The sequence below is a fragment of the Mytilus californianus genome, unplaced genomic scaffold (assembly GCF_021869535.1).
Source record: "Mytilus californianus isolate M0D057914Y unplaced genomic scaffold, xbMytCali1.0.p SCAF_6, whole genome shotgun sequence".
Taxonomy (NCBI): domain Eukaryota; kingdom Metazoa; phylum Mollusca; class Bivalvia; order Mytilida; family Mytilidae; genus Mytilus; species Mytilus californianus.
Genome location: NW_026262712.1, coordinates 60,131,158 through 60,157,177, shown reverse-complemented (window position 1 = coordinate 60,157,177; position 26,020 = coordinate 60,131,158). Strand labels below are relative to the sequence as shown.

Genomic DNA, 26,020 nt, shown 5'->3' with positions numbered 1-26,020 from the left:
GGTAAAAGTTAAGTTTTTGTGTTTTGGTCTGTTTTTCTAATACTGTATGCAATAGGTCAACTATATTTGGGGTATGGAAATATTTTATGATGTACATATCAGTCTGGCAGTTTTTATTTGATCTTTACCTCAATTTCACTGTTCATTGCTCAATGTTTAGTCTGGTTTTTTTTAAAACTATAAGCTATAGGTCAACTATATTTGATGCATGTAATGTTTGTAAGGTGTATATATCTGTCTGGTAGGTATCATCTGACTTTTAACCTCATATTTATGGTTCATTGGTAAATATAAATTTTCATGGTTTGGTCTGTTTCTTGTATACTATAAGAGCAATGGGTCAACTATATTTGGTGTATGGAATGATTGCAAGGTGTACATGTATTTCTGGCTTGGTTTTTATGACTTTGACCTCATTTTCTTTGATCTTGTTAAATTTATGTGAGACTTGTAGTAAAACTTTATATTTAGGACTATCAATATAAAATCAATGGTCAGTAAGCAGGCGAGACATATCAGAGTGTGCACTCTTGTTTAAAACAGGTTAAATTTTTTAATACAAGAGAAATTATGAAACTGTTTTGGATTTTGGATATGAAAAATAGGTGTGGAGATACAGGCAGATGAGACAGCAAACCAACAACACAAAGAGATGGAAGTTCAGTTTACACAGATTTATCCTTGCTTTTCAAAGTTTCTTGTTCAGTTGTCAAACTTTATTATTTTATTATTTTGTTATTTTGTTTTGAACTTGTTCAGTTGACAGCCTTTATTATTTCGTTATATTGTTTTGAACTTATTCAGTTGTCAGCCTTTATTATTTTGTTATATAGCTTCGAACATGTTGTTGAAACTTTAGGCATTGAATTATTATATATTTTGCCAAGTTTCATATTAAAAAAAAATCCTTTTACTGCAAAAGTTCATTTAGCATAAAATTGTATTGTAAACAACTTCATTTTCAAAACACATAAATTTTGGATTTTGTATCTTGCATTTAACTATCGGGGGGAAAATGTTGTTCGAATGAATCATTTTGGCAAACTCTAGCTGTGATATAGCTGTGCTATTTATAGTTTATTTGTAATAGTTATGACATACTTTTTCAGAACCAGGAAGTGAGTTTATTGGACTTGCAATGTTAAATCTTAATAATATCCTTGCTTACAACTAACTTATAAGAAGTGAAATTATATTTGGACTTAAAGTATCTACACCATGATCAAAATAGCGATCTTACATTTATAATTTTTGGTAAAAGTTTTATCAAACATAAATTATTAAGGCAAAATTTATGTAATTGGGCGGTATTTTTCATGTTAATGAAATTTTGTATGTATCTAAAACTCATTGAACTGCTTCTAGATATAGAAAAAATGTTATATGTAGCATTTATACTTCTTGAGATGCAATCAGTTAAGAATTTGATATCTGTTTTTGTACAGAATGCACATAAAAAGTGATTAAAAAAGGCATTGTAATGCCCCACCTAGGGGCATTATGTTTTTCGGTCTGTTCATCCGTTCGTTCGTCTGTCTGTCTGTCCCGCTTCAGGTTAAAGTTTTTGGTAAAGGTAGTTTTTGATGAAGTTTAAGTCCAATCAACTTGAAACTTAGTACACATGTTCCCTATGACATGATCTTTCTAATTTTAACGCCAAATTAGAGTTCTGACCCCAATTTACGGTCCACGGAACATAGAAAATGATAGTGCGAGTGGGGCATCCCATGATCCGTGTACTATGGACACATTCTTGTTTCACTTCATATTTCCATACTTTGAACAATTTGTCCATGAAAAAAACCTTTTCATATAGACTTCTACTTAATGTTCCTAATTAGGAAAACTAAACATTTGCTAGATGAATATCATTTCTGTAGATTTAGAATATTTCTTGGAAGTCATGACATTTGCTTTGCATACAAATTTCATGTCTTTTGAAATTATAACTTGGTCAGTTATGGTCAGTATATTCTCAAAGAAATCAATGTCCCTGTATATTTGCTACTTGTTTAAAAAATCACAGGAACCACTTCCTATTGACTTTTTAGACCTGACTTGGTACAGTGATTTTTCCAATGAAAATGGTGGCCTGAACAAGATTTTACAGTGCCAAAATTCCAGTTGTATAACAGTCATTTACGTTCCAGATTACTATCAATCTGGGAGTACAAGTGAGAGATGTACAATATATTTTGTTCATTTGATCATCTCAGTATGCAAAATGTATAGTTTTGAAGTCCCATTATTGATCCCTGCTTAGGATACAATTGGTATTCAGTCTGAAGGTCCAAATCTCCAATTTTTGTAGTTTGTCTTCTGCTGAAAATTGTTGATCTACAGCAGAAATTTAATCCAAGGGTATTCATTTTTAATCAGTGTGAATAGGACAACAAAGTTCTGTAATATTGAATTACACAGTACAACATTGATAGACTCCCACAGTTATTTTAAGAAATGACACCTTGGGCTGAGAAATGCATGTTGGAGAAAATGAATTACATTAGCTGTGTGTTACATCTAACCCATCACCAGAAACCAACGATAGCATGGTGTAAACAATACTAACTTACTGAACCTGCATCTATGCCTTCTATCTATGTTATGAAATATTAAAATGGCATCAAACTCACACACTGCTGTTTTTAAAATTACCCATAAGTACATTTACAATACGCTCACAAAATGCATCTTGTTCATCTGTGTATAAAACATTTCTGCAGTTAAATCACAAAAATAATTTTCATGATTCTGTTCCCCATATCACCAGGAATTGTTTCAATGAATCCATGATATCTCGGCCTATAACAAAATCGGACTATAACAAACTCGGCCTATAACATAATCGGCCTCCCAAAATTGGACTATAACAAACTCAGACTATACCAAACTCGGACTACTAGAAGAATATAAGTATGATGTTTTATTTTGTTTTTATTGGAAATTAATTATCAATACTTAATTTGAAATTAATAATGATTTACAATTAATTAAATAATTTATTTTGAACATTTTAGAAGCGATTAATATAAATGACGTTAACAAGATATGTATAAAAAGGAAATTAAGAATACATTCATTTAATAATGAAAATCTACCACTGATTTGTATTTCTGTATTATAATTTGTAATAATGTCCCTCTCAAAATAATTTATCATATGCATATCTTAATTGATTCAACTGGAAATATGACATCATGCCACGTGTATTGTTGACACCTTTTTAATCACCATAATTTAAACTAACAACTGACACGTGTACTATTGACACCTATGTAATCACCCAAGTGAGAACAAAACTACCTGTAATTACATGAAATTGTGATTAACTAAATATCCAATATCCAGTATTTTTGCAGTAACAGCTTGTATATAACTGATGTTTTCAGGTTCATTTTTATACGACCGCAAAAATTGAAAATTTTTTGGTCGTATATTGGTATGACGTTGGCGTCGTCGTCGTCGTCGTCTGGCGTCGTCCGGCGTCGTCCGAAGACACATTGGTTTTCGCACTCTAACTTTAGTTTAAGTGAATGGATCTCCATGAAATTTTACCATAAGGTTCAATACCACGAAAGGAAGGTGGGGATTGATTTTGGGGGTTATGGTACCAACAGTTAAGGAATTAGGGGCTAAAAAGGGGCCAAAAATAAGCATTTTTGTAACTTCCAGACAATAACTTGTGTGTAAGTGTATGGATCTCTCTGACATTGTACCACAAGGTTCCATATCACAAAGGGAAGGCAGTAATTGATTTTGGGGGTAATTGCCTCAAAATTTTAGGAATTAGGGGCCAAAAAAGGGGCAAAAAACAAGCATTTTTCTAGATTCATGACAATAACTTGTGTGTAAGTGTTTGGATATTTCTGAAATTGTACTACCAGGTTCCATATCACAAAGGGAAAGCTGGAATTGAGTTTAGGGGTAATTGCCCGAAACGTTTAGGAATTGGGGGCCAAAAAGGGGCCAAAAATAAGCATTTTTCTAGTTTCCAGACAATAACTTGTGTTCAAGTGTATGGATCTCTCTGAAATTGTACTGCAAGGTACCATACTACAAAGGGAAGGCTGGGATTGAGTTTGGGGGTGATGAATCATAAGGGGGTTCAAAAAATTTGGGGGGGGGGATTTTTTTTTTTTCTTTTTTTTTCTTTTTTTCTCTTTTTTTCCTTTTTTTTTTCTTTTAAAATTTTCCATTTTAAGTTGGTTATTTCTGATTAATATTTAAAAGCAAATAATAATGATATGGTAGGAGATACACACCAAACAGGATGTGTAAATTATTATATAATAAGTATTGTGCAATAGCAAGAAATTTTCAATTGCAAAGTATTGCACAATTGCAAGAAATCTTCAATTGCACAGTATTGCGCAATAGCAAGAAATCTTCAATTGCACAGTATTGCGCAATAGCAAGAAATATCCAATAGCACAATATTGCGCAATAGCAAGAAATTGTCAATTGTACAGTATTGCACAATAGCAAGAAATATTCAATTGCACAGTATTGTGCAAAAGAAGATACTTCGTATAAATTGCTTATTTTTTGATCAATTTCAATGGGGTTTTATTCTTGAATTCTTGGGGTTCTTTAATATGCTGAATCTAACCGTGTATTAAGTTTTTGGATTTTGGGCCCCGTTTTTAAATTGGTCCACATTGCGGTCCAAAGGGTCCAAAATTTAACTTTGTTTGATTTCATCAAAAATTGAATTATTGGGGTTCTTTGATATGCCGAATCTAACCGTGTATTTAGATTCTTAATTTTTGGTTCCGTTTTCAAATTGGTCTACATTAAGGTCAAAAGGGTCCAAAATTAAACTTAGTTTGATTTTAACAAAAATTGAATTTTTAGGGTACTTTGATATGCTGAATCTAAACATGTATTTAGATTTTTGATTATGGGCCCAGTTTTCAAGTTGGTCCAAATCGGGGTCCAAAATTAAACTTTGTTTGATTTCAACAAAAATTGAATATATGGGGTTCTTTGATATGCTGAATCTAACCATGTATTTAGATTTTTGATTTTTGGGCCCCGTTATCAACTTTGTCCACATTGAGGTCAAAAGGGTCCAAAATTAAACTTTGTTTGATTTCATCAAAAATTGAATTCTTGGGGTTCTTTGATATGCTGAATCTAACCATGAATTTAGATTTTTTATTTGTGGACCCGCTATCAAATTGGTTCATATTGAGGTCAAAAGGGTCCAAAATTAAACTTTGTTTGATTTCATCAAAAATTGAATTATTGGGGTTCTTTGATATGCCAAATCTAACCGTGTATTTAGATTTTTAATTTTGGGTCCCGTTTTTAAATTGGTCTACATTAAGGTCCAAAGGGTCCAAAATTAAACTTAGTTTGATTTTAACAAAAATTGAATTCTTGGGGTTCTTTGATATGCTGAATCTAAACATGTGTTTAGATTTTTGATTATGGGCCCAGTTTTCAAGTTGGTCCAAGTTGGGGTCCAAAATTAAACTTTGTTTGATTTCAACAAAAATTGAATATATGGGGTTCTTTGATATGCTGAATCTAAACATGTATTTAGATTTTAGATTTTTGGCCCAGTTTTCAAGTTGGTCCAAATTGGGGTCCAAAATTAAACTTTGTTTGATTTCAACAAAAATTGAATATATGGGGTTCTTTGATATGCTGAATCTTACCATGTATTTAGATTTTTTATTTGTGGGCCCGCTATCAAATTGGTTCATATTGAGGTCAAAAGGGTCCAAAATTAAACTTTGTTTGATTTCATCAAAAATTGAATTATTGGGGTTCTTTGATATGCCAAATCTAACCGTGTATTTAGATTTTTAATTTTGGGTCCCGTTTTTATACGACCGCAAAAATTGAAAATTTTTTGGTCGTATATTGGTATGACGTTGGCGTCGTCGTCGTCGTCGTCGTCGTCTGGCGTCGTCCGGCGTCGTCCGAAGACACATTGGTTTTCGCACTCTAACTTTAGTTTAAATGAATGGATCTCCATGAAATTTTACCATAAGGTTCAATACCACGAAAGGAAGGTAGGGATTGAATTTCGGGGTTATGGTACCAACAGTTAAGGAATTAGGGGCCAAAAAGGGGCCAAAAATAAGCATTTTTGTAACTTCCAGACAATAACTTGTCTGTAAGTGTATGGATCTCTCTGACATTGTACCACAAGGTTCCATATCACAAAGGGAAGGCTGTAATTGATTTTGGGGGTAATTGCCTCAAAATTTTAGGAATTAGGGGCCAAAAAAGGGGCAAAAAATAAGCATTTTTCTAGTTTCATGACAATAACTTGTGTGTAAGTGTTTGGATATTTCTGAAATTGTGCTACAAGGTTCCATATCACAAAGGGAAAGCTGGAATTGAGTTTGGGGGTAATTGCCCGAAACGTTTAGGAATTGGGGGCCAAAAAGGGGCCAAAAATAAGCATTTTTCTAGTTTCCAGACAATAACTTGTGTTCAAGTGTATGGATCTCTCTGAAATTGTACTGCAAGGTACCGTACCACAAAGGGAAGGCTGGGATTGAGTTTGGGGGTGATGAATCATAAGGGGGTTCAAAAAATTTGGGGGGGGGGGGGGGGATTTTTTTTTTCTTTTTTTTTCTTTTTTTCCTTTTTTTTTTCTTTTAAAATTTTCCATTTTAAGTTGGTTATTTCTGATTAATATTTAAAAGTAAATAATAATGATATGGTAGGAGATACACACCAAACAGGATGTGTAAATTATTATATAATAAGTATTGTGCAATAGCAAGAAATTTTCAATTGCACAGTATTGCACAATTGCAAGAAATCTTCAATTGCACAGTATTGCGCAATAGCAAGAAATCTTCAATTGCACAGTATTGCGCAATAGCAAGAAATATCCAATAGCACAATATTGCGCAATAGCAAGAAATTGTCAATTGTACAGTATTGCACAATAGGAAGAAATATTCAATTGCACAGTATTGTGCAAAAGAAGATACTTTGTATAAATTGCTTATTTTTTGATCAATTTCAATGGGGTTTTATTCTTGAATTCTTGGGGTTCTTTAATATGCTTACGTGTATTAAGTTTTTGGATTTTGGGCCCCGTTTTTAAATTGGTCCACATTGAGGTCCAAAGGGTCCAAAATTTAACTTTGTTTGATTTCATCAAAAATTGAATTATTGGGGTTCTTTGATATGCCGAATCTAACCGTGTATTTAGATTCTTAATTTTTGGTTCCGTTTTCAAATTGGTCTACATTAAGGTCAAAAGGGTCCAAAATTAAACTTAGTTTGATTTTAACAAAAATTGAATTTTTAGGGTACTTTGATATGCTGAATCTAAACATGTATTTAGATTTTTGATTATGGGCCCAGTTTTCAAGTTGGTCCAAATCGGGGTCCAAAATTAAACTTTGTTTGATTTCAACAAAAATTGAATATATGGGGTTCTTTGATATGCTGAATCTAACCATGTATTTAGATTTTTGATTTTTGGGCCCCGTTATCTATTTGTCCACATTGAGGTCAAAAGGGTCCAAAATTAAACTTTGTTTGATTTCATCAAAAATTGAATTCTTGGGGTTCTTTGATATGCTGAATCTAACCATGTATTTAGATTATTTATTTGTGGACCCGCTATCAAATTGGTTCATATTGAGGTCAAAAGGGTCCAAAATTAAACTTTGTTTGATTTCATCAAAAATAGTATTATTGGGGTTCTTTGATATGCCAAATCTAACCGTGTATTTAGATTTTTAATTTTGGGTCCCGTTTTTAAATTGGTCTACATTAAGGTCCAAAGGGTCCAAAATTAAACTTAGTTTGATTTTAACAAAAATTGAATTCTTGGGGTTCTTTGATATGCTGAATCTAAACATGTGTTTAGATTTTTGATTATGGGCCCAGTTTTCAAGTTGGTCCAAGTTGGGGTCCAAAATTAAACTTTGTTTGATTTCAACAAAAATTGAATATATGGGGTTCTTTGATATGCTGAATCTAAACATGTATTTAGATTTTAGATTTTTGGCCCAGTTTTCAAGTTGGTCCAAATTGGGGTCCAAAATTAAACTTTGTTTGATTTCAACAAAAATTGAATATATGGGGTTCTTTGATATGCTGAATCTTACCATGTATTTAGATTTTTTATTTGTAGGCCCGCTATCAAATTGGTTCATATTGAGGTCAAAAGTGTCCAAAATTAAACTTTGTTTGATTTCATCAAAAATTGAATTATTGGGGTTCTTTGATATGCCAAATCTAACCGTGTATTTAGATTTTTAATTTGGGGTCCCGTTTTTTAAATTGGTCTACATTAAGGTCCAAAGGGTCCAAAATTAAACTTAGTTTGATTTTAACAAAAATTGAATTTTTGGGGTTCTTTGATATGCTGAATCTAAACATGTGTTTAGATTTTTGATTATGGGACCAGTTTTCAAGTTGGTCCAAGTTGGGGTCCAAAATTAAACTTTGTTTGATTTCAACAAAAATTGAATATATGGGGTTCTTTGATATGCTGAATCTTACAATGTATTTAGATTTTTTATTTTGTGGGCCTGCTATCAAATTGGTTCATATTGAGGTCAAAAGGGTCCAAAATTAAACTTTGTTTGATTTCATCAAAAATTGAATTATTGGGGTTCTTTGATATGCCAAATCTAACCGTGTTTTTAGATTTTTAATTTTGGGTCCCGTTTTTTAAATTGGTCTACATTAAGGTCCAAAGGGTCCAAAATTAAACTTAGTTTGATTTTAACAAAAATTGAATTCTTGGGGTACTTTGATATGCTGAATCTAAACATGTGTTTAGATTTTTGATTATGGGACCAGTTTTCAAGTTTGTCCAAGTTGGGGTCCAAAATTAAACTTTGTTTGATTTTAACAAAAATTGAATATATGGGGTTCTTTGATATGCTGAATCTAACCATGTATTTTGATTTTGGACATTGGACCATAATAGGTAAATTAAAAAAATTGAAGTTCTTAGACCACATTCTTTCTGTGTCAGAAACCTATGCTGTGTCAAATATTTAATCAAAATCCAAATTCAGAGCTGTATCAAGCTTGAATGTTGTGTCCATACTTGCCCCAACTGTTCAGGGTTCGACCTCTGCGGTCGTATCAAGCTGCGCCCAGCGAAGCATTTTATTTTTTGTTTGATTACAAACCTTATGTAATTATAAGACAGTGCAGTGAATTGTATGTTACTGATCATACTTTGTTTGGTTGAATCTCAGTGTGATTTATCTGTACAATGTAATACTATATAATAAAGAAAACATAAGGTTTACAAATTTTATTTCAGCAGATGTCAACAAACATAACAATGATTTCGTCATTCAATAATATTTAATTACATACGAAGAATATGAAGCATATATAAAACACATAAAGCACCTTTAAAACTCAAAGGCATTTTGTCATCATCTACAAGACAGACAAAATGCAAATATAAATAATCATTGTCAAAGCACATTTAAAGCATACATAGCACATTTAAACCACAGCTACCACATTCAAAACATACATAGTCTGTGTCCAACTAAAAGAAAAATAACAATTAATCAATGTTACTAAAGGACTTATTTTGACAAATAACTTGTAAATCTTCCGTACTGTATGCTGTTTCTCTATAAATATGATTTTCTGGTTTTCCATATAGCTATATATTTTATACATCTATGTGTTTCGGCTTTGAGCGTGCATGTTTAGGTTAAATACAACAAAGCGTTATGGACGTATAAAATTTATAAATTGTTGCTTTCATTTAATCATTTTTCGATATACGAATAACCTCTATTCTATATAAATTGAGTACTGTGAAATAAACAAATAAATCTACTCACGACAAAGTTAAGGTCTTGCGGTTCATCTGGCCTGAGGTCTTCACGTACTCGTAGGGAAGTGCCATCAGCGATCGGATGTATCTGTACTCTGCACCCCTGTTGGTGTATATGGTCTTGAGGCCCAACTCTTGCGTCTTGCGCCAAACTGCCTGGCCAAAATGGAAGGCACAACCTTTAGTGAAATTGTTAAGAAGCCATTCACTGTCAATCAAATTTCTCTTTGTTTGTATACTAATTATGAACACCAAGGATTAAACATAATACAAACACGCACACACGCCAATCATTAAAACATCTTTTGTCAATAAAAATAATAAACGAGAAAATCACAATAATATTTCAAAAAGAAGTTAATTATCCTCATTCAAACATATCAAATTCAACTCATATAACACATATTTAATATGATGGAGCTAAGTTTTATTTTAATACATTTCTATACAATGTTTTTTTCAAAAATATTTATCATAATCTCAAATTTCGTAAATAATTCTTATATATAAAGTTTGTTTTTTATTAAAGTGAGAAAAAAAAACACAAAACAATCTACTAATCGTAGTCCGAGTTTGTTCAATATATTTCCGCATATAAATAATGGTAGGCCGAGTTTGTTATAGTCCGAGTTTGTGATAGTCCGAGTTTGTGATAGGCCGATTTTGTTTTAGTCCGAGTTATCCAGCAGCGGTTTCAATGACATATTTTTATCTCTTTTTAAACTAGATCAGACAACCAAAAGAGTAAATGTAAAAAACTGAATGTTGTCAGCCATCCTTGGCTTTCAAATATTCTGCTTCGAGCATTCCTGATGAAGGTACACCCAGAAAAGTGCTTTGACCTCATGAAATTTATAAATTGTTGTTTTCAGTTTTTACTAAACACAGAAAAATTTGTTCAACATTTTTTTATTTTACAAAGGGATTTTGTCATTTTTAATTTCTTTAGCTTTGACTGTCTTCTTTTAGCTGTTAGTTCTACAGATAACTCAGAAGTATTTGATGGTTTGAAATAGTTTATGAAGTCCATCAAATTAAAAGTATTTGTTAAGATTTAACGAATGACAAGTTATTGCTTTTTTCACAGAAGGTCATCAAGAAACAGAACTGACCCGACAGGGAAGCAGTTAGGAAAAATAGTTCTACGGAGAGATTCCTCTAGGTCAGGTGTAAAAGATGAAGAATGGTAATATTTACCATTAAGTATTGTTACCATGGTTACAGTAGTAATATTTTTCTTAGAGATTTCACACCTGCCACTGGGGATAGAGTTGTAGTCTTAAACAGACTGTCCATCCATTCAAATCATAACAATACTCAGAATCCATTGGACAATATAATTTGACAATTTTTAAAAGGAGTTATTGGACTTTTACCAAACAAAAACTCTATAAGTATTGATAGAATTGAATGGTTAGTTTTACAGTTGTTCATCATAAAAGAAAAATTACTAATTTTAGGAAAAATATACTTTTTCAAAACCGTCTCAAAGTTTACTATTCAAATTGCCCAGATTTCAACAATTTTGATATAATCTACCTACAACATGATATCTTGAATTTATTCCTTGTGATAGATCCGTGTAATACTTGCTCAGATTATTAAAATTAAAAACTATAAATTTCTGTTCTAATTTTCTGTTATATCATCTACATATGTACAGTTATGCTACAAATTTACAACTCAGCTCCCAGTTTTAGGCTACACTTGCTGTTCTTATAGATAGATTCATGCATATGCATCAGCTATGTAGGCGTGTCAAAATGGTATCATACACAATAATGACCAGCATGTACACACTGTATTATGATTTCATTAACCAGTATTTAAAAGATAAATATAACACTTGTTTTAAAACATATTTGTTGGCCACCATTCTAAAGACATCTGCAGAAATACTAAAACCTTAGAAGTGCTCAAAATTCAACAAAATCTTATATTGAAGTAGAATGTATTATCAAGAAATGATTTCTATGGTCAAAATTTATCTGCTAGCTCCCATTTGAGTAAACTTATTGGGTGCCATTTGAGTAAAACTTATTGGGTGCCATTTCCAAAATGACATTATTTTATGATTTATACTTTAGAACTTGTTGGAAAAGATGTATAATGTAAGGAACTAAATTTCATGGTTCTCTTTAAAATGATATCCATAAAAATTGAAACTCTAGGAACATGCATTGTGTTTAGTGCATCTGTGTTAATTTATTTGTTTCTGTGCTTTACACAAAAATAAAAGCAGGCCCCCCTTATTGACATGTCAGTTTTCTAGTTCACAATCTGTCTTGACTTGGTTAATTTAGAATATATATCTGTGAAAATGTAATAGTCATCAAATTTTATGTGTTTTTCCTGCAAAAATTTGAACCTGTAAAATTAACTTTAATTTTGACACAGGTCTTCTTTATCAAAACAGTGTCCAATTTAGACAGGAGAGTGGAAGTTGTACTACTTTCTACTTCGATCCCCCCAAAAAATAATTTTGCATTAAATTGTCAAAAATATTGAATTGCTAGGGTCGTAATATTTTTTACCATTTAAACTGGTAAAATGATCTATGGACTACTGTTTTATGCTTATATGTCTAGGAATCAGTAATTGCATGATGTTTTTGACACTTCCAAGCATGACATAGATATATTAGAAATTCCCCTCTCTATCCAAGAGTGGCATTAGAATAAGTGTGTAGAATTTATGTTACAGTTGTCAACTATATTTTCAATTATATTTTGAGATTGTATGATTTATTCATAATGTTGATAATTTTTTTATATCATTTAACTGGTATATAAAACTTCTCATTTGTTTATATTTCATGAAAACATTACCGGTAGTTGAGTTGTTTCCCCTTTCATTTCTTTAATTTTGCTAACCATGATGCAAGATTTAGTTTACAGCCAACATAATTTGTATTGTGGAAAATTAGCTCAAACATTTCCATTTACATTGTTAGTTGTAAAATCATTTAAAAGCAACATCATGTAAAAAAATTATGATGTCAACACATTGTTTTTGGACACAATGTTGTGCAAGATATTTTTGCAAAGTTTAAATTTCATGATTTTTTTCGAGCAAAGCTGTTAAAGAGGTCTTATTTTCCTGCTTTTTGTTGTCCTTAATTTTATCATTATTTACAGGGGGGGTGGACAGGGTAAGGGAACATGGGAATGAGGGGGCTGGAAGTGGGAGTCAAGGGAGAGGGAAGCTGTAGATAGAGGGGAGGGAAGTGGGAGTCTGGGGGAGTTAGAATTGGGATATTCTAGGAAAAGTTTTTGACCTATTTTAGTCTGGGAGTAAGGGGAAGGAAGTGGGAACCAGGGACCCCCTGTCCACCCCCTCTACAGATAAAATTTATAGGAGATGATTTGTTGTCTCGCCTTGACGGAGTCAAAGAGCGAGACATAGGTATGCTGTTTCCGGCGTCTGCAGCGGCGGCGGCGTCAACAATGTATTAGTTTGTGATTAGGTCTAGTTTAAGAGTGTACCCTAATCACATAATAAGCAAAAATAAAGCCTTCATATTTCCAACTTTATAATTATACTTTCCACAATTATTTCGGTATTGGAGGAAAACTGTCACATGACCCTTATATAACGGTATGAGCTAAATAGAAATGGACAAGAAAACCGAAAACCAATCTACAGGAACATTAAACATGGATGGAACACTGGATTTCAACTGCTGAATCTTTATTATTTTTCATGTTTTTATTTATTTTAATTTTTTTTTGGGGGGTGGGGGGGGGGGGGGGGGGGGGAGGGTTTTTTCAGGACAATGTTCATATACATTTGTAAAAATTAGTTACTGTAAATTCAGAAGTTTTTGCAATGTCTTAAATGAATTTTTTGTACATGTATTGCACAAATTGCAACAAGAACTGTTTTGCAAAATGAAAAACTTTCATATTTAGATTATGTAGCATGATTTTCTTGAAATAGTGATGATTAATCTTGCAGTTGTTGTCCATTGTTCAACAATAGCAATAATAAATTCACACTAAAATGTCTGAAATTACAGCACTAGTTTAAGCAAAAAAATCTACATAAAATTTTTGAATTTATTGTATTATTGTAAGCACTGAAATTATCGACAACGACAAAAACTAATAAATGAACGAGTATGTGCTAGATAATATACAATATTGTCAATATAATTTACTTGTTATGGTTTTTTTCAATAGAGGCATTTTTTTTTTATAGGAGTGTAAAATCAACCCCAGTGAAACAGTCTTCGAGTGAAAGTCCAATAATGATCGATGATGATGAAGATGAGTTAGACCAAGATAAGAAATCATCTTCCCAGCCGGCTGCAATGAAGCAGTCAGCATCAGCCGATTCTATGGGTGACTCTGATTCCCTGCCAGATCTGGATGCAGAACCAGTCGTTCAGGAAACAGAAAAGCAAAGAGAAAAAGAAAAGAAAGTTGGCACCAAAAATATTACTCAAGAAAGATCCAGACGTATGTATTGACAGTCTTTAGGCTTAACCACAGTCCTAGCAGCCCAGGCTTGTAAAATTGCTTTAGAAATCGTCTCTACAGCTAGTCCAACAGAGTCTAACAAATATTTTCCAAAAAATTAGCTCCAGGCATGTAGATTTAAAAGTTAATCAAGACAAAAAATAAAGACTGTATTGAATGATAACAGTAATGATATACAGTCAAACCTAAAAATAATATAACTTAGATGAAAGAACTTGATTTAGGAGTGGGTTTTTGTGAATAGCTCTGGATAAATTCAAAATGGAACAAATAACTTGCAGGCATATTGGCAGATAAATAGTAAACTATCAACTACAACATGTACAAGACAAATCACTTTTCCATGAAGATAATGTTAATTGATAAATTCACTGTATAATTTTAATGCCCTTCCTGTGATAATTGGTGTCTGTCCACTGTTAGACTGTCAGATAGTATCAGGTTAAAGTTTTGGTTAAGGATGTTCGCTACTCTTGTTTTTGACTTTTTGTCAGATATTCAGAATCCTCTAGATTTATCCATGTAGTGCCAATTAAAATTTAGCCCGCTAACCCCTACTTTTCTTTTTGTTATTTTATTACATATAGTTTAAAAAGCCAGTTTTGAAAATCTTATACAATCCTTGTTATTTTCATAGTTTTTGAAAGAAAAAAGATGCCAATGTTAAAAGTATGAAAAATCTAAAGAGAATCTATTGCCGCCAAATTTTCAATTGATTATATCTCAAAAACAAGGACAGGGACCTGTCATTTTTACTACCATGTTAAGTTCCGTTATTTATATACTATTAATTTATAACAGTCTTTTGAAAAGCTTGTTATTTTGAAACTGAGGAGCGAACATCCTTAATAAATAAATTCACTGTGTAATTGTAATGCCCCTACTGTTATATTTGGTGTCTGTCCACTGTTAGGGAGCTTCCATTTGATTTTTATGGGGGGGCTAGGATGATATTTGAAAAAAATAGGCAGGACAGGAGTTTTGAGATAAAAAAAAAAGGCAGGATGACAATTTGTGTAAAAAAATTCAGGATAAACTAGTAAAAAAAAAAAGGCAGGACCGAATAGAGTAAAATATAAAAAGGCAGGACAGAGATTACAACTAAAAAAAAAAAACAGGACAAAATTTTTCATCCTAGCCCCCCCCCCCCCCCCCCCCCATAAAAATCAAATGGTAGCTCCCTTAGACTGTCAGTTATTATCAGATTAAAGTTTTGGTTAAGGTAGTTTACAATTAATTTGTGGTTACTTCAACTTGACTTGTAGTACCACATGATCATTATTGTAAACTGGAAGGTCAGTGGTTCTCTATGGGCACTCCGGCTTCATCCACCAATAAAAACTGACTGCCACCAAATAGCACAATAGTGTTGAAAGTGGCGTTAAACATTAATCAATCAATCAATAAATTGTTTTCAATCCTTATATGCAAAAAGTAGGGTTTTGATCCAGATTTTGCAGTTCACTGAACAGGGAAAGATTATTTATTTCTAATTACTTTCATTCAAACAAACATTTCTTTTCTCATAAATAACTAAAACACCAGTTTTAGATCTTGTCAGACACAGCGACCATTTACTACTATTTTAGAATATATATCTACATAAGTAAAGGTAATAAAAATATGTATATACTGGTGATTGGTCAAGGCTCTTGTCGATACTTTCAAATCAAATCCAATGGATTTATATACTGAGGTTCATTAAACCGGTTACAATTCTATTGATATTCTATCATATATATATAGAACTATCATACGATAAAATTCATATGCCATGTACATGAATACGTTGTGTGAGCTGGGCATAGTGTCCTATGGACATATTCTTGTTTACAACTCATATTGTACCTTGCCTATTTTAGGTTCTGCTCCTGCCCCAGATGAACCTAATTTGGAAGATGTTTATCCAGAGGAGGAAGGTGTTAAAAGATTTGGTAGGATTTAATGTGTTAAGGGCTGTTCCAGATTTAAACAAATTGGGGTATGGTAGGCACTCAAATTCATAAATTGTGTGTGGTTGCATTTTCTTTAGAATTTTGTAAGAATTAAAAGTAAAAGGAATATAATATATTATTGGTGGTTGGGGTCTAGAAAAAGTACCTCCCATCCATGCTTTTAAATCTGGAACAGTAACAAGACCTAAAAAATATATTTAAAGATGTTATTTATACCAGAAGATGAATCGTTTGGAAAAATTCTTTAATTCGTTTACAATTAATCTTTATCTGTCATATTTTATGAACTTCCACTTGTCAAAATCACTGCCAAGGTAGTATGTTAATCATCTACCAAAATATTCATGGGTTGGGGGTGGAGCAAGTTTTTTTTTCACCAGCCAAAATCTATTGACACCCAAAATTTCACAACATGGTTGTTGAAAATGTATTGCAGCAATCAGATATGAATGAATACTTTATGTTAATGTACAGTTTATTATTATATCTCATAATACTCACACAATGCATTTATAAGTGTATTTGGCTATTTAAATTCTATATATTAACAACACTTTTAGCCAGGAAGATGCAAGGGTTTGGACAAACCCATAAGAAATAAATACCATTAAAGACTAGACTCTGCATGAAATTTAAATTTTTTTTAAAAGCAGAGCTTCATAACCCCAAATAATCTCCCTCAGAGACATCTGTCCTTCTGTGTCTGTTCGTCCCAAAACACATTAATACTAAGAGAATCTCAGAAAGTTTGACAGAAAGCTCTCTTTTTTGGTATGATCGTATGGAGAGTCATATGTGTCATTATTCCAACTTTGCAATTCTTGAATTGTATGTATGGAAAGCCAGGTGTCATTATTCAAACTTTGCAATTCTTAAATTGTATGTATGTAACTCTGTAAATTTGAAATTCCATCTTTGGAATTCTTAATTTGTAACAGTGCAACTCAACTTTAGAACGTCTTAAAATTGCAACGGGAGTTTTGCAACTCTGCAAGTATGCAATTCAAAATTCTAATTTTCATTTTCTGAACTTGCTACATGGTATATTTGTTTCAAACTGCAATATTTTGAATCTGTTAAAAAGCAATTAAGGAAATTTCATTAAAATGGATGTGGCACAGTGACAGGGGACTTCAAAATTCCCTCTACAGCTAACATATTTTGAGTAATTTTACAAAAATCAAAGCAACCAATCTGATTTATACAGATCCTGTGTCCAAGCTTCTTACAAGGATCTGAAAACGCTCCTTTCTACTTTATGTTTTGAATAACTTTCAGGATCCTCTGTCTTTCGGATTAATACACACCTTCAAAAATTTGAAGGCTGAAATTTCATTGGCTGATGTAATTATCACCAGAACAGAAGGTAAAACAGAGTGTTGTTAGATCCTTGTAGGCAAAGCTTGGACACATGATATGTATTTTAATCTAATTGCAAAGTGACATATGCTACAATCATAAATGGCCAATGCCCATGTTCCAAAAACAGAATTACCATTCCTACCCTCCAACAATCATTTTAATGGAATAGTCCTTACATTAGATATTTAAGTGCATCACTGTTAAAACAAGGCCTGTCAGGTCAAAGTACTGCAGTAATATTATATACATATTTTATCAACTTTGTTTCTTTGTTTTAAACTAACATAAAGTTAGTGAATAGATGACTTTCGAATTTGTGCACTTTCCCGTAAATATTTCGCAATGCTTATGTTATTACATCACAGTAAGAACTGATTGTTTGAATACGTCATTTACGCCAATTGACCAACTGGTGTAACTCATTCATGAAAAACAACTTGAGATCAGTGTAATTAGTTAAAAGCTTTTTTTTCTATTTTCTTACTTCATAGTTGGAACAAGTTCTTTTCATATAAAAGTAAACACATGCTCTCATTTTCCCTCCATTTCCTAAAAAAAACATTTGCTTAACTTCAGCTGTTTTGTCTTTTTTCACAACTGTGTGATATTGTTTACTTTTTTCTCCTTGGAAACATGCTTATGATATTAGCCTTCGTATTATAAAGCATCAAATAGCAGATAAATTCATCAACATTATTAATACTTTATTTTCTATTTATAGCAAGAAGGAGTACTACAGCAAACAAGACTTCTCGGTTTAAAAATCTTCCTGATCCGAGGAAGAAATTAACAAATGTCAGAATGGAGGATGTAACTAAAGAAGAAGAGGAAGAAGGTAAAGTAACAGGAGAAAAATGAATACAACTGCATTCTGGGAAATTTTAGCATTTACTGATTTTTCAAGGTAGACAATTCATAAAATTACATTTTTACATTTTTTTAATGGAACTGGATGTAATCCTTGTTACAAATTTTGAATGGAGTCTACAAGGTCCTTAGGAGAAGGGCGGAAGAACCTTTATCAGGAATTTGGGAATGAGTCATTTATTTTGTGGGAATTCAGGAATAACTAGTCTATGTTGTTATGCGGGAACAGACACATTTTTTTCCCTAGAAATTGGCATTTATTTTCTTGGGAATTCGGAATGACCCCCTCGTAACCTGATCTTAGGATAAGTCATATCTAATGTCTCATAAAGTATTTATTATTCATAGTTCAATAATTACATTACATGTATGTTTCATTATAATGCGTTATTTTGATTGGCTAACAGCAATCTCGCGTCATTCTGAAATTAACCTTCATTTCAAAATGAAATGCATTCATGATGACATGAGCTCCCACAATAAATGCACAGGTAAATAAAAGAAAAACTTGATAGAAATCGTGTTTTCATGATCCTAGCAAAGAAATGTAATTATAAGTATTGAATGCTTTTTTTAGTAATTTTATAGGGTTGTGAAAGCGTTGACCGTGCGCACATTTTTAGAATGAAGCGCTTCCGCACTTCATACAAAATGTACTTCGGTCAACGCTTTTACACCCCAATAAATTTACAAAAAGAAGCATTCAATTCTTAATTATTCTCAAACATTAGTTGGTTGGATAACAAACGTTTTTTTCTCATTTTTCTCAGAAGAACAAGAAGATATGATATCAACTCGTTCTTATTTTCAAGACGGACAAGAATGTTACATTATGGATGCTAAATCAATGGGTAACATAGGAAGATACCTTAATGTAAGTTGTCATTAATAAATATGAATTTTTATCTGACTTAACATTTTTTGAAGCACTGGGTCAATACCTCTGCTGGTGGACTATCCTGGTGGGAGGGTTGAGGACTCACAAACAGGTTTAACCCCGCCACATTCATTATGTGCCTGTCCCAAGTCAGGAGCCTGTAGTTCAGTGGTTGTTGTTGGTTCATGTCTGTCATATTTGTTTTTCATAAATTGTTTTGTTATAAAATAGGCCATTAGTTTTCTCAATTGAATTGTTTCATATTTTTCATGTCGGGGCCTTTTATAGACGACCATACAGTATGGATTTTTCTCATTGTTGAAGGCCATAGGGTTGCCTATAATTGCTTACATCCACTTCATTTGAACTTTGTTGGATAGTTGTCTCATTGGCAATGATACCACATCTTATTTTTATATCAGACCCCGAGGGTATCATCAACTCAACAGTCAATACATCGGTACTGACATGATTTATAACAAGCCTTTTTAAAATTGTACGTTTATAAATTTATAAATTATTAAGAAACTAAGTTTTCAACTCCTGCTGGCCTTAGATGTATTTGGCTATTAGTTTTAGGTTCTTTTTGGTTATATAGCTCTTCTCTTGTTTGGTTCTAATATGTCCTTGGCTTTCAAAGATTTGACTATGAGTGTTCCTGGTGAAAAATCCAGAAAAGTGCATCAGACACATGAAATTTATAACATGTTGTTTTCATATTTTTTAGAAATTAGCTAGTACACAATGTATTGATTTTTGTTTTTTATCTTTTGTTTTTGTTTTTTTTTTTTTTTTGGGGGGGGGGGGGGGGGTCTGATCACTTTATTTGTACTTGGGTGAATATTTGTCACATTGGCAATCATACCACATCTCCTTATTTATATATTGTTGAATATGTTCCAGACCATATGAGTATTTGGACCATACTTGTATGGTCATGACCATATGCGTATATACTCATATGGTACGGTTTAAACACGATAAACATTGAAAAGGTATTCCATAAATAAAGAGTAAATGAAATTTTTACCTATTCAATCATATTGTAATCATTGTTACATGATAATTGAAGAAATATCTAAATGACCTGTTAAACCAGAAGTCAATTGCTTAACTCACAGAAACTTTGATTATTGAAAACTGCTTTCTTTTTTTTTAAATTTTATTAAATCAAAATTTCTTGAATATTTCAATTTTTTTTTATTATTTACTGTAGAAAGGCTTGTATAGTTCGCACTGGTACATAGTCCGCACCCCCTTCTCCCCACGAAATTTTAGGTAAAAAAACTTTTTGTAACTGTTAGAAAAGGTCTAATGAAACTCCGGTAATTTCAAATCCTGTGCAGTCGTTTGCGGTATTTTCTTGGAAAAACCTGTTTTCCATCATCAAACAGAAGCTGAAACTGCTTGTAAATGATTCAAGAACGCTTCATGATTGTTAAAATAAGTTTAATTCACTTAAAAAACAATTTCGAAACTTGTGTATGTTTAAACAGGAAGTTTAAAAAGCACGTGTAAAAGAAGAAATTAACCGGTGAGAGTCGAAATCCGTACATAACAGATATCACTAAAATACGACTTTGAAAGTAAAACAGTTCCATCCTTTTGTAAAACAGTCTTTAATATATCTATCACATTAATGTTTGAAGGGTCTTAAGCTAATACAAACCATATTAGTCAGTATGAAACACCAAAACGGAACGAACAATAACCGATTACGTTTTGTAGTTTACAAATTCTAAGCTGGTTTACAGTTGTCTTTTTGACTATGTTTGTATCGTTTCAATCAAGCAGATACCAGTATATTTCAACCAATGCATTGAAAAGAAACGAGAAATTTGTAATGAAAGGTTTAGTTTTTATATTTATCAGTATTAATTTGATATTGAATAGAAATAACTTATTAATATGGATGAGTTAAAATTATTAGTTTGAAAAATGATAGGAGCGCCCTCTACAATATAAATAACAAAGATGGCGGAACGTAAACAAACCACCTCGCCCGCGAAATTGAAATTTTTCTCTTATTTCTTGCTTATTGTACTCTATAGTCCGCACCCCGTCTGGAAGGTCCAATTTTGGAGAATAAAACCGAGGACTATACAAGCCTTTCTACGGTAATGTCTTCTTGCTCCTATTTATATGATCTTCCAATAACAGAAAAATCATATGAATATGAGAAAGAACACAATAATTGAAGAAAATAAGTTGAGTTTAGAAGAAATTTTTTTTCTGAAATAATAATTTAAATACTAAGAAAAACTTAAAATATGCCCATGCCCAAAGTACCTGTGGTTTCACCATACATGAATGGTCGGACCATATAGGTATGTCCGTAACAAATACAAACAGATATATTGTGTACCAGAATAACATGAAGGTTTAGACTTTATTGTTATGCTGATTACATTTCTATTCAGAATGCTTACTAATGCTAAAGAAAAGTTATATAGATTTTAAGAATTGTGTTAGAAGAGGAAGTCCATCTGAAATAAAAGCCAGCTCTATATATTAAAATTTGTTTTATTAAATTATTTTAACAGATTATGCTTATAAAATGGATTGGAGTATTTTTGGGCTGATTTTTTTCATTTTATCATTATGCTTCCGGTCTATGCTTCTAATTGTCAGTCCATCAGTTTGTTCCATTGTAGGATCAAGTTTTTGGTCAAGGTAGTTTACCATGAGGTAGTGGTCACATCAATTTTAAACTTTTATATACATATACATTGTAATAATTGAGAGGTGAAGTTTTAAAAATTTGACATCAAATTATGATTTTGAACTTGATTTAATAGTTCACTGAACATGGACAATTGATAATTTGAGCAGGACATGGTGTCGTATCGACACCACATATTATTGTTTTTAACTAATGACAGTTATAATTGCTATTATTGACTACAGTATGTACTTTTAAAAAATTTGATGGGACATTTCACCAATGTTTTTCATTTAGTATTATCAGATTAAAAAAGACTGTTAAATTTCTCTTATAAATTGTTTCCCTTTTTGCTATTTTGGATATTTTATAGCTTACTATATAGTATGGGTTTTTTCCTCATTGTTGAAGGCATTATGTTGATCTGTAATTTTTAACACCCTTTTTGTTTGTTCTTTGGTGGATAGTTTATATCTCATTGACAATCACACCACATCTCCTTATTTTCATACTGAATGATGTTTCAGTATAGGTTTTTCCTCATTGTTGAATGCATCAATATTATGATAAGTGATTTTAGTTTTTGGAGAACTTCCTTGTCCAATAAACATGATAAAGAAACCAGATATATTTTATGACTTTATGACAGAAATTAATAAATATTTATTTATTATTTTTATTTTCTATTTATAGCATAGCTGCACACCAAATGTATTTGTACAGAATATATTTGTTGACACACATGATCTCAGATTCCCTTGGGTCACCTTCTGGGCTGGACAGTGAGTATATTGGATGATAAACTATAGAAATGACTGTTTCAGACTCTAAGGCATTGTGGGTATAATATTATCGAGGCCTGCTTCAAAGCTTTTTGATTGGTAAACAGTGTCCTAAACAATGGATATCAAAACGAGTGCAAAACCTTATTTACATTTCAGTGTAAAAACAATGCTTAAGATTTTAAAACGACTAATTATGATTCACCATGTTGGTATGGGCTTTGTTCATTGTTGAAGGCCATATGGTGACCTATAGTTGTTAATTTCTGTATGTGTCATTTGGTCTCTAGTGAAGAGTTGTCTCATTGGCAATCATACCACATCTTTTTTATAATCACATTCTGGGAGGACAGTAGGTATGTTAGAACAATAAGCTCATTATCAAAATAATCTGCTGTCTACAAGATAACATTCTTTTCATTATTTGGTTGTTTTGTGAGTGAGATACGGGAAACTTTGTGTCTTAGTGGTGAGTGAAGGCACTTTCTGGTGTTAATTTTCAATAGGATTGGCAACTTGCAATAATCTGTTTATATTGAAGCACCAAATATTCCAGCAACATTGCTAATACTTCGTACAATGCAGGGGCTCTTTTTTCACAAAAAATGTTGCGACAAAAATTTATTATAAGTTGAACTGAAATATTCAGAATACTCCAGAGTGTTTTTTCTCAAGATTTTTTATGAAATTGATCCCTGCAGGGCTTGTATTTCAACTATCTTTTTTTAATTTCCCTTTTGCTTGTGTGCAAATACCATTGACTCAAAACCTCTCTAATGCATACCAAACTAAAGAAAGTATAGTTTGATATCATATTCATTGGGAATGTTGTACTTTTTTATGAATTTTTATAATGGATGACCAGTAAAATTTTAATAACTATTGCATTTGCATTTTATACAAAACATGAATACATTTGAATTATAGTTGTTAATATAAACACAACACTTTTTATAGTATTTTAAGACGCTGATCTGATTATTTTATAATTCTATTACAGATATATACGTGCAGGAACAGAATTGACATGGGACTATAACTATGAAGTTGGCAGTGTGCCAGGAAAAGTTCTTTACTGTTATTGTGGTTCATCTGACTGTCGTGGAAGACTGTTATGAAATTATTTTGTAGTTACAGGGGACCAGTCCTTAAGTGTGAAGCTTTATTCTTTAAGTTGGTGTGTTTTTTCAAAATTTACAAGTAATAACTTATTCTTGTAATTAGTATATTTTTATAAAGTAATAGTTAACTAAATGAATTATAGGCTGTTTCTAAAAAATATAATAAGAGAATTAAATTGGGAAGTGAAAAATGCATTTTTAAACCCTACTTTAGGATGAGTGTTTATCGTAGTGAACAAAATAAAATTATAATTAAAGTTTTAAGATACAACTGTCTTCTTTAATTTCATGGAGTTAAGTACTTTTAGTTTGTTCTTGTCAAATAAAAACTGACTATTTCCAATTCATGCCATAGTTTTCTTCTCTTTTTTTTCTCTTTCTGTTTATTAAATTCAAAAGCTAACCAAAAAATCTAAAGGTTGTTTTTATAGAATGTTGAAAAAATGTTCATTTTGCAATTGAAATAATTTATTTGAGAAAGAAATTTAGGAATTTATCTAGTATGTATTTTTTTTAAATAATTCTTGTCATTTCTTGTTTAAAGTGCTAAAATAACATATCTTCTTCTAAGTCAGTTTTATGATTGTAATTAATGTAAAATGTTTTCAAAGAATTGTGTTTTCAATGTTATCATTATAAATGTGAATGTATGTGACTGTACTAGAAAACATAGTGTTTTCTGGGGGGAAAAATTGAGTGTAGTGAACTGTTTAATCAACAGTAGAGTAATATGTTTTTAAGAAAAATTAGGTGTATTTATATGACTGTCAGGTGACTGTAAGGGGGAGGGTTATGGTTTTTTGTTTGATTTTTTTCATGCTAAGTGAGAACATTTTTTTTTTTAGTTTTTCAATGTTAACAATCAAATTATTTTTTTTAATTTATCGCTATAAGGTATGGGGAAAATCTGAATTCAGAATATTTTTGTTTGTTGTTTGCTTGACCACATTATTATTTTTCATCAAATTGGAGATCAGAATATTTTTTTTGGAAAAAAACCCACCCCCCTTGAAGTTTAATGGTCGTTCCCTTATATATTCCTGTTTTTTGTAACCTCGACAGAAACTAAAGGGTGGGGTGGTCATCTGATTTTTTCTTCCAAAAAAAAGACTTAATTGTAAAAATGCCTGGTATATTTGAAATTTGATGTTCAATGCATTTGTAAATAAATTTTGAAGAGGTCATTTGGTTATTTTCATAGTGAAAAGATAGTCATTGGATCATAATAGTACAGAGTAACATGATGCTCATAGAACATTTGTTTCTTAATGAACGTTCAACCATCTAAAATCAGTCACATGACATGCAAGATACATGTGTTAATGTATTGATCACTGAAGCATTTATCTTTTTTAAGCATTTACAGCAAAATGACTTGAGTGCTTAGGTAAAGGGAATATCTTTGGCTAGCTTGCTAAATTGCTAACTGAACCATGAAATCATAAGATTAGATGTATTACCCTCCTTTCAGATTAGCCTAGTCCTACAGACAGATAGATTGGTTATCTGTCGGACTAGTCTACTCTTAAAGGAGGGTAGTATACCTAGCCTAATAATGACTTCACAGTTCAGCTAGCAAGCAAGCTAACCAAAGATATTACCTTTACCTACACACTCAAGTCATTTGGCTGTATATGTTTTAAAATGATCTGGTATAGATATATGTACATGGTTCATTTGTGTCTGTTTTTCATTAAACATTTAAATATTTAAAATCATGAAAGACATAATCATTTCTAAACATACATGTGTTCATTTTGTTGTTGATTGTATTATATGTTTATGTATATCTGTGCATAAGTCAATTAAATTTTTACAAACAGTCTGAGGAGTATTTATAAATCTTCCTCTAATTCTTAGTCGATTTATCCTTTTCCTGACCTGTGTTTATTATTTTTATTAACATGTGGTTCATTTGATCTGAGTTCTTTGTTGTTCAAAATTCAATTATGATATCAAATTTTTCTTGCTTTTGTTTGAAATTCTCATTGTGAGGGCATAGAAAAAAGGCAACCATACCTGACGAAGTCATATAGAAAGAGAAGATCTTTTTGCAGATCTTTCCCCAAGAATGATGTTTGTCAGCAAATCTAAAAGTCAATAGAAAACAGATT

General features: G+C 31.7%; 1 protein-coding gene across 2 annotated transcripts in view; it reads left to right on the top strand.

Moving 5' to 3' along the window:
• Window positions 1-25,729, top strand: part of LOC127706473 (histone-lysine N-methyltransferase SETDB1-like) — a 95,358-nt gene extending 69,629 nt beyond the window's left edge. The window contains exons 27-33 of one of the 2 annotated variants that reach the window (XM_052211120.1): window positions 10,887-10,961; window positions 14,000-14,259; window positions 16,143-16,214; window positions 18,319-18,432; window positions 19,235-19,338; window positions 22,697-22,785; window positions 23,786-25,729. In XM_052211120.1, the coding sequence (XP_052067080.1) occupies window positions 10,887-10,961; window positions 14,000-14,259; window positions 16,143-16,214; window positions 18,319-18,432; window positions 19,235-19,338; window positions 22,697-22,785; window positions 23,786-23,903 (832 nt within the window). In that variant the 3' untranslated portion in view covers window positions 23,904-25,729. Of the gene's footprint in view, window positions 1-10,886; window positions 10,986-13,999; window positions 14,260-16,142; window positions 16,215-18,318; window positions 18,433-19,234; window positions 19,339-22,696; window positions 22,786-23,785 lie in introns of both variants that reach the window. The other variant, XM_052211118.1, reaches the window with a different exon arrangement.
• Window positions 25,730-26,020: the final 291 nt, after the last annotated feature.